This window comes from Varroa jacobsoni, unplaced genomic scaffold (genome assembly GCF_002532875.2).
Source record: "Varroa jacobsoni isolate VJ856 unplaced genomic scaffold, vjacob_1.0 scaffold_101, whole genome shotgun sequence".
NCBI classification, from domain to species: domain Eukaryota; kingdom Metazoa; phylum Arthropoda; class Arachnida; order Mesostigmata; family Varroidae; genus Varroa; species Varroa jacobsoni.
The window spans coordinates 249,645-267,561 of NW_019213003.1; the positions used below are offsets into that span (position 1 = coordinate 249,645).

The 17,917-nt window shown below is 39.0% G+C and overlaps 2 protein-coding genes across 2 annotated transcripts; one reads left to right on the forward strand and one right to left on the reverse strand.

The window, feature by feature from the left end:
• The first annotated feature begins 257 nt into the window (after positions 1-257).
• Positions 258-14,509, forward strand: LOC111265089 (uncharacterized). The gene is made up of 14 exons (XM_022841472.2): positions 258-661; positions 5,385-5,621; positions 6,008-6,085; positions 6,373-6,501; positions 7,023-7,171; positions 8,369-8,683; positions 9,198-9,503; positions 9,820-10,000; positions 10,170-10,357; positions 10,522-10,649; positions 10,931-11,100; positions 11,224-11,450; positions 11,771-12,340; positions 12,594-14,509. Exons 1-14 carry the CDS (start codon positions 634-636, stop codon positions 12,654-12,656), a joined length of 2,769 nt encoding a protein of 922 aa, XP_022697207.1. The 5' UTR covers positions 258-633; the 3' UTR covers positions 12,657-14,509.
• A 53-nt stretch (positions 14,510-14,562) lies between these two features.
• Polr2C (RNA polymerase III subunit RpII33) lies at positions 14,563-17,894 on the reverse strand. The gene is made up of 5 exons (XM_022841529.2): positions 17,617-17,894; positions 17,080-17,250; positions 15,777-15,955; positions 15,140-15,352; positions 14,563-14,923 (listed from the first exon to the last, which is right to left on the reverse strand). Exons 1-5 carry the CDS (start codon positions 17,700-17,702, stop codon positions 14,739-14,741), a joined length of 834 nt encoding a protein of 277 aa, XP_022697264.1. The 5' UTR covers positions 17,703-17,894; the 3' UTR covers positions 14,563-14,738.
• Between the last annotated feature and the right edge of the window lie 23 nt (positions 17,895-17,917).

Here is a 17,917-nt window from a genome sequence, read left to right on the forward strand (position 1 = left end):
GTTTGTTGTTTGAGTACACTGTTTGTTATCTCGTTTTTAGACAAAAATGTAGTTAGATAGATATGCGTCGGTCTCTCAGAGTAGATCTGATGACTATTCTTTTTTTTTCTTTTTTTTACAAAAACAGTAACGCTGTAAGCGGACTCATTTAGTGTTAATTTAATAATTTATTCACTTGTAGAAACCCAGACAGCGGACAATTCAATTCGCCTTCGGACAACATCTTACCTCCGTCTTCCTCTTTTGGTAAACCCATACAATCAGTGTTTCTAATGGCTCCGCCCCGTCCAGGAGCAGCCCTCGCCACAAAATGGCGACACCCAGCAACCCGACGGTAAGAACCACCGTGTTTACTCCGTTCGAAACAACACAGTGAGCAGTGTGCATTGAGATCGAAACACCCATAACTTGAGTTTTCCTAGAATAGAAGGTGCTGTAGTGCGAAGCAGCAAGTGGCCTATTTGAACATTCAGTGTGCGTGTGACACTTGGCGTAATGTCAAAATGAGTTTTCCAAACAGTCGTTTTAATGACGTGTAATGACAATGCCTTCCACTGGTTTAACGTAAACCACCTCTCAAGGAGGTAATTAGAACATCCTGGAGAAGGAACAATCGCTTAGGATCTCTAAAATATGCCTCGTCCGCGCACACCGATTGAGGGTAAGTGGCAAGCCTTTTCTCTTTATTTCGAAGATAATCTGTCTGTCAAATCATCGAACTGCCTGGACACCGTAGTTGCTGTCGGCAGGTGGAAACAAAACCAGAATGGCATTCGATAGTCTCGTTCCCAGGCGTCGGACAACATCAACAGCTGACTGTCTAATTGACCGTAAGTTACTCTGTATAGGCGGGTGATGTCGGCTAGACGAGACGTTGCGTATCAAATCGCTATGATACGTACTTATGAACAGGTATATGTGTCACATATATTTTTCCCAGAACATAAAACGAAGGATACTTCTACAACGAATAGGACGCAAGGCGGCCGCGACAGTTATAACAAACGGTGGTGGTGGCGGGGCCGCGTCAAGTGATTTGTCAGACCCATCGACATCGGCGAACTATCCAGGATTGTGAACACTTGGAGAGCGCCAAAGGAGTCTTTTGCGAGTGGCAGAGCTGAGAGTTTAGTTATGGCTGAGTTAATCTCAAGAATCGTTGAGGCGTAGCTAAATTCTCTGCATAAGCGGCCGCTGCTGCCGACACCATCAGCGCGCTGATCTTGAATAGCTGATATTTGCCTATTCAGCCTGCCTGTAACTTGATTGTATGCGTCGTGGCGTTTGTGTGTCGCCACGGCTTGCGTAGACGGCGACTCTCTACGCGCGTTTATCAGAGAGTTCTTTTGCACAGATTCGTCTTACGACACTGGCGATATGGCTGCTGCGGTTCCTCTTGTCGATGGCTGGTCCCACTTAGTCAGCATTCGTGGTACTGCCGAGGCTACTATGAAGCAGGGGCTTGGGGATCAACGGGGGATGTTATATAGAGAGTGTCGTGAGGGTTGTTATGATTTATGCCCTCGAAGAAGGCGGAGCCTGCGGCCGCTCCTGCTGCCGTCGCTGTCCAAAGCGTGCTTACTCGGCATCGTGCTTCCCAGGCGCTTCGTCGTCGAGACGAGGATGACATGAAATATTGCCAGATTCGCCATAACCGTTGGAATGGCTGGCAGGCGCCGGGTGCCTTCTTTGCAAACAAGACCCACACAACGTACAGGCCCAAACGGGCGCCCTACGGACACACAGACGAATATACCGACTGGCATATACGCATTGACACAGCAAAAGCTGGAGGACCTCGTAGCATCGGCTAGTGAAGCTGTGCACCCGGCGCGTACGGTAGCGCGCTGTCGCTAATGTCGATCTACTGTTATACCCTATACGCTCGGAGGATTCTGAGGCACGACGGTAAGATGCAGGGTCGTGTCGTCGTCATCGTTGTTGGTTGATTAAGAGCGCAGTATAGACTTCAAGGGAACCTTTTCTTATTTGCTGGCTACCGGTTTTAGTAGCAGGCACATTGAAGGATAGCATAAAAGGTGGGGTAAAATTAAGAACCGTTCTCTCTCGCGATATGAGTGATGTGAGTGCTGCCATATTGAAGCTCAGGCTATTACTATTGCTTTAACAGCAGCCATGAGGCGTCTAGATCCTCTATCACGTCCTACTTCGATCGAAGTGTACTCCATGATGAGCTTTCTTTCCATTGAGGGGGCCTACAAGTTGCTTAAATGACTATGACTATGACAGCTTCCGTGAGACAACTGTAGTAGCTGGAGAACTAAACTTATTCCATCGAGTCTTACAATCAATCTATGACGATATGGCATTGTAACTTGGACCCATATGGCACCACCACAGGCATAATACATGATAGATATGTTTCACATAGGAAGTAGATGGTGGCTACAGGTCGAGCAGATTTTCAATGCGCAATCCGGGCGGCGCCAAATGGACGTTATATTTGAGGACGCCGGAAAAATCGTCAAGAAAATTAACGCAGATCAAAATAGCCTTGTTCGACCACAAAATTATATAATATTTAGTTTTGCTGAGTTTTTTAAACAACAGATGATATATTGTGCTAATAAACTGTAAGAGATTACACCCCGTCGACATAGATGGATGAGTTGCATTACGGCAAAGTATTTCGAAAAGGCAAATTTATCGTGACGTGTATGCCGCGCTTGCTGAGCAATGACTTCTAGTGGCATTTTGGCTTCCTGTATCTAATGATCACTTTGCACTAAACTAGCACATGATTTAAAGGGTTTTTCTAATCTGGATCAACTATTTCTTATCACTGCAAAATATCCTAGAGCAAAGCCAAATACTTAAGACATAAAACTGCCTTCGGTTTTTATTAGTCTTGAAATAGTTTTTCCCATGTCTCAGTTTTCAAATAGTTCGGTAGGCGTAGTCCCATATTCTAGATGTATAGGTGTAGCTAAGTAGAGGCCAGGGAAAACACCTTTGCTTCGACTTATTAGGATTCGAGGCCTTTTATAATCGTTCCATCAAAATGTATGCTGCATTCTAAGTACTCGCCATTCCTATACATACAACAAAAAAGGAAATCGTTGAGACTTCTTTGAAGCACTGTCCTTTACGATATAGAATGTCTGATCAGGTCTCTTGTACGCTAGCCGGTAGTCATATGCTCATAGATATGATTTAACGCCTGTCAGACAGGACCAGCCAGTTGTCTTCGCATATCATTGAAAGCTGGGGAATTTCGTGTGGGGTGCGACGGGGAAACCGTACTTCTTTATTGTGCACATTTGTGCTACTCTCTGACTGCGAACGGAATTATAAGAGCTCCTAGATAGTCTGTAGCTAACGCACTGATGGTAAATAATGGTTGCTTAAGGTTTTACGGGAGAGAGGCGAAATATAAAAGCTTCTTATATGCACTGATTAGAGATGATTATACCGTCTTAAAATACAACGCTTACAAGGATTACGTATCTTATTGTACATGTATGTATGTTATTGTGGAAGAGCAATCTAATACCACTTGAATATCTACTTCTTTCTACTTATTCTTTCTTAGACGACTTTTAAAGATCGGCTTCGATAGCATTATTTGGATATTCAGAATGTCCAATGGATATTAGGAGATACAATAGTGTAAGAAAAAGATCAAATGTAAAATATCATTATTACAGATCTTCCACAAGGGCGTAGCAGGGTACCAAAGCATTACTAGTAACACAAGCTAAGAACAATCTGCTCCTTCATTCAGCATAGAATATGTGCTTCCACTATGTAGATTTGCAGAGGAATTCAATAGAATATACATAGTCTAAACCAATAGATCAAGATAGGTGTGCGATTAGCTAGATGAAATACTGGTAAACGAAGATATAAAAGTTATCGAGCTATTTGAAATGTCCGAGAAACCATTACTGAAATTTCGAAGGGGCCGCACGACTTTCAACAAGATGTTTTTGGAGTAGCTAAAACTTTAGTTTAATACTGTTCGTGGACGCTAACGTCTCCTTTGAAAGCAGGTTATTTATAGCCGTTACGATTTTGTTTTCGTTTCATCGAGGACTTGAACCTGCAACCGTCGGCTTTTGACGTTACAGTCTCTGCTGGCAGTACGTCATTTTATTGTAATTTAATTGTAATTAAAAAAGATATGTTGTTAGTGTCAGTGCATCGTTTTGAATTGTTCAAAGTGCCTTTCTCTGAATCGAGGTGTAAACAGGTCGTAAAATGGACAGAAAATCCTTTTGTCGGCGTTTTTGACGTTGTGCGTGAGGATTTCGTGCCAGGCTTATCAGGTGGCTAACTTAATTAACAATGTGCCCAGTTTGCTTTATAATTAGGGTTATCCAGGCACTTAAGGTTTTGTTTCTATAATAAAAGTGATATGTTCTTATAATATTGATTCACGTTTTAGTTCCATCTAAGCAAAATAACCCACATAACACACCTTTTATCGTGCAAATTTTACAAAAAACTTAAAAATTTTTACAAAATTTTACATTAGAACAATTTATTGGGACATTAGGACAAAAAATTACAGAATTTTAAATTTTAGTGTCCCTACTGCCCACAAAATGCGCAATGAAAATCCACAAAGTAAATAGTTTCCATAACCACATAGAACTAACAAAAATAGGTCCGATCTTGGGTCTATTTGAAGAATTTAAATATACTGATCTTATCTTATGATAATAGACTGTATACTACACTCTGGCGATATTTCAATGAATGATCTAATTCAAAGTATAGGTCTCCCCAATATGATCATAAATTTGCGTTCGTTGTTTTCTATAGCTGTTAGATACAAAGGAGGCTAATAATGCAGTAAGTGCTGCAATTTCACGACAATTTGAACCTCAGCGCTTCAGTTTTACTTTTAGATAGACCCCTGACTTTATAAGCGCTTCTATCGCTTTACTACGCCACTATTTTGGTAATAATAACGCAAACAAAATAACCTCAAAAACCTGAGCAAAACGTCGACCAGTGACAGAGTCTTCTATATGAGTACTTTAGCATCTTTTATAGCAAATAGTATAATATCCGAAATCTAAGCCTGGCCTATATCATTTTAAATGGAAACTTATATATTTATTGGCTTTAGACTCATCTTCTCAAATGATTTGTTTTATACTTTATATATATAACAGAGAGAAGTTTAAGATTATTCATTAAGGTACTTTTCTTTACAATTAAAATTTTTTGTCCATCTTGTAAGCCGTCCGTTTTATGAGCCCTTAGCTAAATAATCGATGGATGCAATTTTAATTAAATGCGGATGGAATTTTAATTAAAACTCGCAGCGCAAATAAAACCACTCAATAATGATATCCGCTAACCAAGACAAGTTTATATCAAATAAATTGATCATGTAACCTTGATTTTTGCAGGTGAGCTTAATACTCCTTTGAATACTCCGGTGGTAGATTACGGCGATGGCGAAGATGAAGATGACACCGGCACGGCAACCTTCGACGCTTCCGATGATCCTGCAATTCATAACAGCGAGGTGGCGCGAAAAGATGCTGAAGAGCGATATTCTGCTCCAGAGCCGAACCATGCTGAATCAACCAGTCAACAGATTAGGGCATCCACGACAGGGACAGATCCGACCACCGCTAACGCAGGTAATATGCGATTTCCTGATCAGCTGTGTTCATCCGCGGTGCAGCTCGAGGTACTTTCGAACTAGAATCCCTTGCAATAAAGGCATATAGCTAATTCATGTTTCCTTTTTTATAAACAGGGGTCCTACATATAACAGAGCAACTTGCGAACTCTGAACTTGTGAAATCATAAGCATTTCCATTTCGTGTCCTGAGCTGACAAATTATTGTACATGAGAGTCCGTTGGTGGTTGTTTTAACGATATAAAAATCCGTAGGACGTTTTAGTTATTGTTTGCTTTGCGCATTACTTTGGCTAATAAACAACAATGAAGTAAAAAGGACTTTAAAGATACATGGCATTCTATGGAACGTTTTCATATGAATCGTTGTTGTTTTTCATCTAGCAAGAGCACCGGAAATTCATTTTATCGAGATGGACCCACCCGCGGAGAAGCCCACATGCTTTGAAGATAGCGGAAAAGGTGAGTCGCCGAAAGCTTTATTTAAACCCTGTGGACTTTGTCATATACAGACTCTACCTGTAAAAAACCGAGGTTTAAGTTAGATTAACCCAGGTCAAATTCTAGTTAAAGCGTTATTGAGTGGCATAGACTAAGAACTGGCAGTCTGTTGAGTACTATTTTATTTAATTGTCTTACTATCTAGGATTTGTTCGCAGTTTTTTGAACGCGAACGTATATAGTGACTACCAAAAAATGTTTGTTCTGTTCTAATGGGTATTTTATTGTGCGCTTGTTTGTTCATATAGAGTTAGAACTTGAAGATCTCATCGATGTTGTAACAGTTTTTCAATGTAAATTCTGCCGGTATAATTGTATAGAGAAAAGTCTCCTCGTTGCGCATATTAAATCCAATCACCAAGAAGACATTTCTAGAGGTAAGTGTGTAATGTTTTAGGCATATTTAGCGCCTTTTTTCGATAGAAATTGTGGGTGTTCGTTTTGAGTCGATACCCATTCTACCCCGAATCATCATATAGAATTACACTTGACTTTAGCGTGTCCATTCTACTAGTTCAAGCTTTGAACGCTTCCCGTAATTTAAACAGGTAAAGCTCGTGGAGTGACTATAGTTAACTTTGTAGTTTATTTTGAAAGGCATTAACCGTTTTTCAACCGTCATTACCACATTTGATAATCAAATAGGATACATTTAGAAATAACATTTAGTGTAAAACATCCATCTACGGTTTAGTAGATGTCAAGGTGGTACAGATGAAGATAAACGGTCGTAAAATCCTTTTTGAACTGCTCGCACTTTGAAATTAGTCTTATTGGTAGCTTTAACGACAAAGCTATCCGCGAGCGTTGCGGTACATTTGAAATTTCATCTTTTGTGAGTATCATGCACTGAATGATTTTTTTACGATACATGCTCACCTTTCTTGGGCTTGTATAGCTAACAGAGAAGATTCAGCACCTGCCGAACGGGATTCCGCAGAAGTTTCTCGAGATCGCGATTCATCAACGAATTTCGCACCAAAGGAAGAGACTGAATTTGTGGAGCCGTCAACCGAAGCACGGGAGACTCATCGAGGGGATGAGCAGGCTAGTTGCTTCTGTTCCTTTACACATCTTTGTAACAATAGCGATGTCTTTTGAATCGAGTAATAATAATTGAATAATTTTCTTGATGGCCGCTATTCTTTGCCGTCTTTACGATGTCCACATGTGTTGAAGATCCTCAAAATCATTACAGTATGAGACAGTTGCGTGTTTTGATCCTATATCCTAGCCGCTACCTCAGTTTTTTTGGTTGCTACAAAACCGCTCTTGGGAAGAAACCCGAGGTCTTTTATCAGCTGTATAACTTGAGTCTAAGATAAATGATGAAACGTTTGGGGAATTCGATATTCTCAAAGCAAATGATCCAGCCAACATTATCATGTGATGACCTACCTTGGCGACAGCATTAGGAGATTAGAAGACATGTTGATTTATAAGAGCGGGGGATTTATTAAATTTAGACATTTCACTGCAGAGAGAAGCGGAGGGACAAATACAGCCATATCTGTAATTCTCGCTAGGGATTTTTTAAACGGGGAATTAATTTGTCTGTTGAAGGGAGCTGAGACACGCGCTGTCGAGTTAGGAAATCGAGTATTTATGAAGTGCATTCCAATGCTTTCTTTTTCGAATACACTAATACTTGTCGAGTCGCTGTTTCCGATCTCGCACATATTTGGTTGCATAGTGCATGCTATCCTATAGGCTATCTGTGAAAAGACATCAATGTGATATATTTACATAACTATCGACAGAATGGAACTTTTCTGGTTAAGATTGTTAATTTAAAAGCGCGTTCTGTGACGGACCAAATAGTGGAGCTATAATATTATTACCTAATGCATACACAGTTGGTTCTATGTATGTTCTCTATTAGCAGAACAGGCTCCGACGTACGTTTTCTAATAAACTAAAAGTAGCTGCTTCTAATATATACAAAAGTTTGCTGCCTTTATTGGAAACAAAACTTACAATATCCATTTTGAAACGCCTGAGATGAAACGAAGTGGTCATTTAAACTAGTAAAACCCGCAATTCAAAAACAAGTGAAACTTTATAGCTTATAGGCGTTTAAGCTAACTAAAAATAAATAATCATGAACTAATTCTAGATTGTCAGTCTGTAAAAACGCTGACGGGTATGTAAACGCTAAAAGGCTGAAATAGACAGAATGCAGTTACCGATATAGCAGTTTTTTTGAACGCTTTCCATGGTACCTCTCATTTTAAATACATATAGGAATCATCGTGTGCCATGACTATCAGCTCAGTAGAGCACGTATCAAGAAGATACTGTGGGCAAAGCATCCCAGAAGAAGAAGAGCCCCCTGACCAACAAGAAGGCCCACAATCAATGCAAGAAGGCATTCAAGAAGATCCCGAAGACAATCAGTCCTACCAAGATCAACAACATTCGACTGATGTGGTTGACGCTGAAGACGGGACGTCCTCGGACTCCATCGATGAACCAGAAGAGACTCAAAGCGTATTCTTGTGCTCGCAGTGTAACACCACCTTTGAATTGTTTCAAGATTGTGAATTACACATGAAAACGGTTTGTCATTGAAAGAACTTTTTCGTTTCACGCAGATCCCATTCATTTTTATTTTCATGTAATTAGAATGCCTAGAGTCTCTAGCCTCTAAAGAGACTGCTAAGCCTTACTTTTCTCGACGTCAGGCAATCATGAAAAGCTAAAGTTAGCTGATCTTCAAAAATTTCATTTTCATACTATAATATTATACATTTTATTGTAGGAAGAAGGTTGCCGCTGAACTAGCGGATAATGGATTGAAACCACAATAAAAACTGCTTGCAGTAGATTCTTGTGAGGTTGCGTCTTGGTATAAAGTTATTACGCCGAGTGAATAATCAGTTTCATGATTAGGCGAAAGGACAGCACTTTTTCGGTTTCTCTGAGACTAGCGTACAGATCTTCTTTAACAATGAGTCTTTAAAAAAAACAAATAAATTAGATTTAAGCCTCAACTTGGTCCGTTGATTCAATGGGACGAAAACCAACTTTTTTCATATGTATGCTTGTTTTTTATTTGTGCACTATTTGGTAGTCTCATTACCCATTGTCTACTCCTGGTGTTTCTCCGCTGGACATCGAAACCGGTCAGACAACATTAGCTGTACCAGCTACGCCCACAGCCACTGTAACTAGCCCACATGGTGCAAATATCTTTGGTTTGTCCCACACGGCGAACGCCAACATCGATGGAACACCCGCAATTACTACTTACCACTTGGTGGATCCATCGGGCTGTGGAACTGGTGTCTCACAAACACTCTTCCACAGAGCACAAGGGGGATCGCCGTACATCTACGATTCCACTACAGCACCGTTGATAGTCCCTCCATTACCGCAAGTTAGTGAAATTAATACGAGATCAGGTTTTATCAAAAGAAATTCCTCCAAAGCTGCTATACAAACGATAATGTTCCTTGTGCATGGGCTAAGATTGAACAAAACACTTTCTACACCCCTCGATCGAGAATCGATACAAATTAGGGTATAGGTTATAAAACAAGTAGTTTTTTTATTCGCGGCAGGTTGTTATGTATTTAGACGCTAAAACCGTTTCTAATCACTAGTAAAAATAATAGTGACAGTTATATGTCGTTGAGTCCAGTGCTTTGGTGCATGGTGTACATATCGTTACGGATGTCTGTGTGTAAACTCAGATGCCCCCCTTGGACACGATGGCGTCCCGACCCTATCGCTGTACGCAAAAGTTCTGCACTCAGAGATTTCGCAAGGTGGCAGCATTACAGTATCATCAGCAAAGCCATCTGGTTCACGCACTGCTCACTGAAGATGAGAAAGACCAAGAAGAAAATGAGTTCCAGAATCGCAATGATAAGGGTAACTAATAAAACAAATTATGAGCGCAACTTATTAGACAAAATGGCACGGAAACGCATATTGCATTTTTTTATGAACAACGAAGTTGAAATACGCGTTGAATATTCATGCAACTTGCATTTCTCGCCTTAACCTACGTTTGCTCTCGTAATACGTTTTCTTTTTATAGGGACCAATACAGATCCTCCTGCGGGGATTAATCAATTATATAAATGCCCCGAGTGTGGACTTCGCATCATCTCATGGAAGACGACCGTTCTCCATCTTTGGAAAGCCCACCAGATCGATTGCGATCTTTACACGTGTACTCTATGCGAGTATAAGACTACATCGTACTACAAACTGCTTAACCATAATGTCAGTCAATCCTGATATGAAGAAAATCTTAAGTGTGTTTTGAAATGTCTGGATCGCCTTCGTCCGTCATAGTATATTTATTTCGATATTCAAATTTCAGTATATATATATATATATATAAAATAGGTGATTAACATGGTGATGTTTGTTCTTCGGCATTTCAGCAAATCCATTCAAATCAACGAAATTACGTGTGCATGATTTGCGGAAAAGATTTTAAGCAAGTTGGCCAGCTGAGGAATCATATGGTGATTCATAAGGATAAAAACGCAGAAGAAGCCAAAAATCTCTGGTGGGTAATTTTCGGGATCCTGGTAATTTAGGAACTACGATTCGACTAAAGAAGTGTATGCTAATAGTTGAAATCTCGCCTAATGATATATGTTTATTAAACTATATTTGTCCCAATAAAAGTTGTATACTCTAATGCTTGCAGTGCTTCTGTTGTAAGATGCAGACATTTACGGAGTTTAATACGATATTATACGGGCCGCGCTTATGGATTGACTTGCGCTCCAAAGGATCAAATATATGTATTTCTCTTTTTATCAGCCAATTATTTTATTCTTACAGGTACTCACCAAAAACATGTGATCTTTGTCAGCGGACGTTCTCGGATACAAAATGTTTGAAAAAACATATTGAGACGGTACACATGAAACTCAAAAAGTTCGAGTGCACCCTTTGCGGATATCAGGCTGCTAGACGAACCATGTTGAAAATCCATATGAGACAACATACTGGTAGGTTATTGTAACTAGCTAGATTACAAATGAAAGCAAACGCTTAGCACATTATTTTGCTTGTGAATAAAAATAAGTTCATATTTTTGGAAAAACTGTACTGTTCTATATGGTGCATTTTAGGTGAGAAGCCATACGTGTGCGATAGCGCAGGTTGCGGTTATCGAACATGCGACCATAATTCTCTGCGACGACACCGCATGAAACACTCAGGTGAAAGGCCCTACAAATGCCCTCACTGTGCGTACGCCTGCATACAAGCGGTATCATACAAACAGCATTTACTCAAGAAGCATCCTCAGCTGGAAAAGAATAACCTTTTCGAATGTGATCGGTGTAATTTTAAAACGGTATGTATAAAGAGGTGCGCAAACACATCAGTTGGGTCATAGTGAACGTCGATGCTTTGTTAGGGTTGGCTGAATTTTGAAAAGTTGTATCTTAACTTCGCTGACATAATGTTTGGCACTTCCTCTATTAGTCTAAGCTGGCTAAACAATTTGATCATTTAAAAATAAATATTTTAAAATGTCAGTTTAATTTGACCACTTTTCGAACCATTATAGCCTACTAGACTGTTGAGTATGCAACACCTCGTAACGCTTGAGGCTGATAAAAAAAAAATCGCCTTCACAGTTTGAATACTGTCTAACTGGTTAATCAATGATAGATAAATGAAGAAAAAATGACCGCTCATAAGGTCGACCATGATGAACGAGATCGTAAGAAGCAGCAGCAGCTGGAAGAAAACGCCAAAGAGGAAGAGATACGAAGAAAGATAGGGAAGCCCCTTCAAACCACTGCAGCCGTTTCGTCTATAAAGAACGCAATGACAACAAAAAAGCCATCGAATTCTGCATCGAGATGTAGCGCTAAAAGTTCGCCGACAGCATCTACAGTGACGATATCGACTACGTCCACGTCACCAAGCTGCATCAATAACTCAAATATCAGTACCTCGAAAGCCGTAACAACAACACCTTCACGAAATGCCAATACACAACAAGCGACGAGCCAGTCCTTACTACAACCACTACCGCAACTTCAACCCCAAAACCAAACGATTTTGCCTGTATCGCAAGGTGTTCATATTCCAGTGGGAAATATTATAGTGAATTCATTACCCATCGTAGTATCAATGGGAGCTACTTCATCCATTGTAAATAATGCTGGAGCTCACCAGCTAATATATACAACTCAACCACAAACAAGCGAACAACAGCAGCAAGCCACACAACAGGTAAGAAGACCACAGAAGTTAACGTACCAAATGGCATGTGCAACGAATTAATCCATTTATTCTAAATTTGCATGACAGGTTTGAAACCGCGACTGTCCAGGTTTGGCAGCGTGTAGTAGTATAGAGAGCTGCCGCCACACCGATGCTTAGCTCACAATGCGTGCCTAAACGAAATCGCACGAGGCGCTAACCTAAAGATTAAGATCGATCGGTGTGCTACTTTGTAACATGTCTGAGACTTCTGTGTGTAAAGTCGTTCCAGACTCCAGCCGTAACGATGATTGAGACGCTATCACAAGCACCGCACACTTCATGACGGCTAGCTGTTAAAGATAGCGGCCTGTCTTACTAGCAGTTTTTGTCCTTTAACGCCGGCCTATTAGTAACCTCTGGATACTGGAGAAGGAAGGCCAACAGGAGCGCATATCTAAATATCACGTCAATTCCACTTAAGCAGTAAGGAAGCCTACCTAATACCAGAAAACGTGTCAAACGCAACGAGTAACGATAATTGTAACAATGTATTATATATATACCTTTATATCCGTAAATATGACCTCAATAATCTTAACTTGTATAGAAGGGTGTGGTATAGGTTGTTGATTGAAGAACTTTCTGTACGTTTTACATACCATTCCATCGGACGGACATGAAGTTCGAGAACATGACGTCTTAGAACGGTCTCAAAAGCGAGTGAGCAGTACATGTTTGACATATCTTGATAGCTTGTCAAAACCTGCCATATTGATGCATTTGCACGAAATATTTTTGTAATCTTGTTTTGCAAAACAATTTAGATTATACATAATCGACATATGAAGTTGTAGATGCTTGGCCGTAAGTACATATTTTAAACACTTTCTGTTGCATGTTGAAGCGTGTATAACTTAAGGTTTGAACGATGGACTATGCGCTTTAGTTGCCCAACGTTTGATCGTCAAGACAACCACGACGACGTACAAACTCAATTCTCTTTTTTGTTTGGGAAAACTAGAAAATAGGTAACAAGGCATATTTTCCTTTACCATCATATGCCCAACACGTGTGATATGGGCTCATGACAAGTAACTAAAAACGAACTACATTTTCTATTGCGCTTCTCTTTCTTTCGCAGTATTTTGAAGACTTACGTGCTATTTAATATGATCTCATAAGATATGCTCCATACAATCGGGCAACAACTACTGGCCACTGCAGAGATCCATATTTCTATTCCTGAGCGTAGGGTTTTGCTGTCGCCTATGTAATTTATATGCCTCTCTCTTCGTCATGTTCAACATCATGCTAATGTTCTACAGGATTTTCTTGTCATTGAAATCACCATGAAAATGCCTACATCTTAGCTTTCTGCTTACTGTGTTACAGTTAATTGCATTACGAAATTGTCAAAAAAAGCGATAAAAGCGAGGTAAAAAATAACACTACGATGACGGGCATTCAGTCGTTGTTTGAATGAAACATAACGAATTCAGCTGTAAAACTAGTCAATTATATGCATATAAATACCCACAGGTGATACGCGAAGATGTATATATGTCTATATATATATATATATATATATATATATATATACAATAATGTCTTTTTACTGATAAAAACAAAATCAACTATTGATCAACACAGTATGTTTTAGAACACGTTTGATAAGATGTTCGTGTATACAGAATAATATATGTTTTTAGTCATTAAAACAAATAACTACTCTCTTGCCGTAAAATCAGCAAACTTGAAAATTAACTGCCGCAACTTAGAACAGTCCCTTAAGCTGTCGGGCTAAACCGAATTGTTATTAATAAGACCCAATCTTGTTTCACTCAAGTTTTCGCTCTAAAATATTAAAGAATTTGAAGATAATTTAAATTTAGTAATAATGATTTAATTGCACGTTTTTAATGTAGGGATATGGATGAAAAATTTCGAATAAGGAGATGGTAGCAATAATAAGGCAAACAACAAATACTATTCTGAAGAATTATTCATAGAGAAGTTACTATTGTTAAAAAGATGTGTATCTGAGCGAAAATTACCGTAAACCTGTCACGCTGGTGAACCCTTTTACAACCACCTCTATTGGAAATTAAAAATGTTTGTATGCCGGTTATAGCAGATTCGTGGCCAAATAAACAAACAATTTTGTTAACAGACTAACAAATATCAGTTGAAAACGCAGTTCGCTAATTTTCTCTATGAATAAGTAGTGACAATAATGAAAAGTCTGCATGTTAATACCCGTCTATATTATGAATATTCTCACATATACATGAAATTTGTAAACAGAACACAAGCCCTTTACCCGTAAGGTCTTGCCTACATTGTTTTACATTTGAATATATATCTATAATAAACGAAGGCTAGCACAGCCAGCCTCTTGTCTTATCAGGAACAAGTGTATGATAATCTAAACAATGTTGAGTGGATCAGCAGCTGGTGCTTCCTGAACTAGCTGAGTAAGCAAATCAGATAGTTTTTTCTTTAGCTGTTTTACCCCGCTCATCACGATCGTTTCGGGTTTTAGTGCGCCAGATGACTCGACGTTGAAGAAAAACTTTGACGGTTTTCCTTCAGGATCATATTCGGCCTGGGCTGCAACGAAAGAAAAACAATATAGCCAGTGTAAATTGCACGAAGGCGAACTATGAGTGAAAACTACTAATTATGTGAAAAAAGATGAAAGAAGCACAAAAGAGGAGCAAACGTTTCTTCATTTCGGAAAACTCTCATGAGAAACTTTATCTATTTCGACATGCTGTCTTTCACAAATATTTCTGCAGTGGTAGAGTAAGTAGTTGTTATGCTAACAGGTGTTTTCATCCTCTGGAATCTCGGAGTATTCCGAACGGGGCCACTCATCTGGTTTTGGGTACGTCGTATGACGGAAGCGGTTATCTGGGTCGTACTCGAACGCAACTCCGCACGTGGGATTCCATTTGGCGTGCTCTTTACCGAAACCTTTGCGAGCATAACATGTGGCCTTCACCTCTTGGCCTTTTCGAAGCTTGACAATAAGGATATCTAAATTGCATAATTATAAGAGAAAAATAGAAATCAGTATGAACGCCACAATTTATTTTCAAGCAATTCTAGTACCAGCGCAGTTGGCGAAACGCTTACAACAGCAAATGTTCTGAGAAAAAACCGGCAAAGGTCGTCTACGTCACTTTGCAGGGTAGTGACGAAAAGCTGTCCTATAGGAATTTAATAGTGGGATTCAAAAAATATGCAAAGCAAAAGATTGGATAGAAATTTGAGGATATAAAAAGAAAAGTTTTCAATATAGGTGTTTAAATTTATTTTAAATTAAACAATAAATTCTTTCTGGATCATTTTTGTTAACAATGTACAATCCATGAAAGATCTCAATTATTTCAGATACATGGAGTTAGATGGGAACAGTTCATTTTCTAAAAATAGTTGGGTCAAAGCTCTCTTTGCGCACCTTCTTCCTGTCCATAATCAGCTGAATCATCCCGTCGTCGTGAGGTCACCGGAACACAACGGGCGTCGGCACTTTTCAGATCTGCCGTTGTTACGTGTCGGGTAGCGTCATCTGTACACTTCACATCGAGTAGGAACTCCACGCTGCATTCAGTGCAGAAGTCCACACATGAGCAGTCCCTATTGCGAAAAACATCCAAAACACAATGGAAATGTACATTATTATTTTATTAATATAAGTTTTAAAAAGCTAGACCTTCTAAGGGTTTTGCTCGAACTGCTAAGATTAGAGAAGCTATAGCAAGCCATAGTCTTTAAGGAAATTTCCTTCGGTCTTTCAACGCAATGAGTGCTATGCTGAATATAGTCACCGCGGAAAATATGTAAAAGTCTATTTAATATTTTTACATAATGTTAACCACAAGTGATACATAAGAGAATAAACATTTTACCTGTTTTAAAACAAAACATTTTACTGAAAAGTTAAATTCGACTTCTCCATAAAAGTCTTTCTAATATCAACCTTTTTTAAATCCGTAATTTAAGAGAGATGCAGCGTAATAATTCGGAGCCGAATTTTGATTATTTTTAAAGTAAGTATATCGCTTCTCGATGATTTACAAGTTTTGCCTTGAAATATAAATTTTGCCGTCTACTGTATAACGAAAACGTTTTTCTTAAACATCGAATTGATTTGCAACCTTCTTCTTTTTTCTAGTGGTCTCGATCTCGAAAAATTGAGGAACTCTAATATTAGAGAATTTGAAAAATTTCCTATGTCTGTTGGGATAATAATGAACTGTAACTATAGCACAGATTATTTCTGAAGAACTTACTGAAATGAATCTTTGTTCTGAATTTCGTTTTAAAAGAAGATAGTTTAAGATATTCAGCTTATGATCTCTAATAACTTGAGACTACTATTAAACAAAAAAATGTCTAGTATAAAAAACGGTGCATGTCTGTTAGTTACCAGCTAACTTACCTGTCAAATTTAATCAAAAGTCAGTTTAAATTAGCTGCACAAAAAACATAATAGACGGGCTAGGACTCCTTTATGCTTTTGAATATGCGTAAGACTGCCTTGTTTCAGTAAAAAATAGACATAAATAGCACTTACAGTTACTTCTGAGGCGTCTATAATTTTTGCTCGGAGCAACAGACGTATTCTCGCTACTTCTTGCATATTATTCGATGTGGGTATATATATTTAACGTTAGTGATATAGCATCGTCATCATTTATTCTTACGGGCGACTACATTTGCACGAACAAGTATTAGAAAAAGGAAAAATTCACCCTCACCTGTTATACTGCATGTGTTCGACGATTTCTTCTGAAGTAAGCGGAATAAGGCCAAGCCGATGCGCTATAAATTCGTCATGAAGCACAGAAGAGTTAGCTTCGAGCTGGACCCAATCAATGGCCATTGTAGGAGTTTCTGCGATCATAACTCGACGTAAACTGTTTGCCACGCTGTTCGATCAAAGCAAAAAAATATCAGATTAAATTGGCTGATCTTTCATAGGTTAGCATAGCTTTCTTGATTCTGCAATTATCTAGAAGTATTTGCCACTTGCAAGTATACTCTAAGTGCTTGTTTTTCCATGTGAGAACTTTTTCATATAATACAGTTGACTGAATACCAAATCTGGATATAAGTCTAAATGTTGAGATTGTTGTTCGATCAATTTGCTAAGCTGTAAATCAAAAATAGAGTTACGATTAATTTTACTCGATTGCCTTATCTACAACGACTAATCATCAGGCCCCCGTTATAACTTGAATAAAAACATTTAACCCGATGTGTTCGGCATTGCAGAAACAAAAGTTCAAGCTTACCTAAGATCTGTGTCTTCAAGGACGAACTTTACATTTTCATTCGTCATATCTGTAATTGTAACCCGTGGCTGATTGGCGTAAGGCATATCCGCCTTAGTTCCACTGTCGACAGGACGATTATGTTCACTAAGCTGCCAAAAGCTGGCACTGTTCGTTGTGCTTCGCCTCTTAACAAAACAATCACGCACAAAGCATCACTCCCGGTCACTGATCATAGTTTAGAAATTCGATAACAAAACCAGTATATTATCATAACAAGCTATTCGAACACAACTTCGGCTGTGGTTTTACATGAATTGCC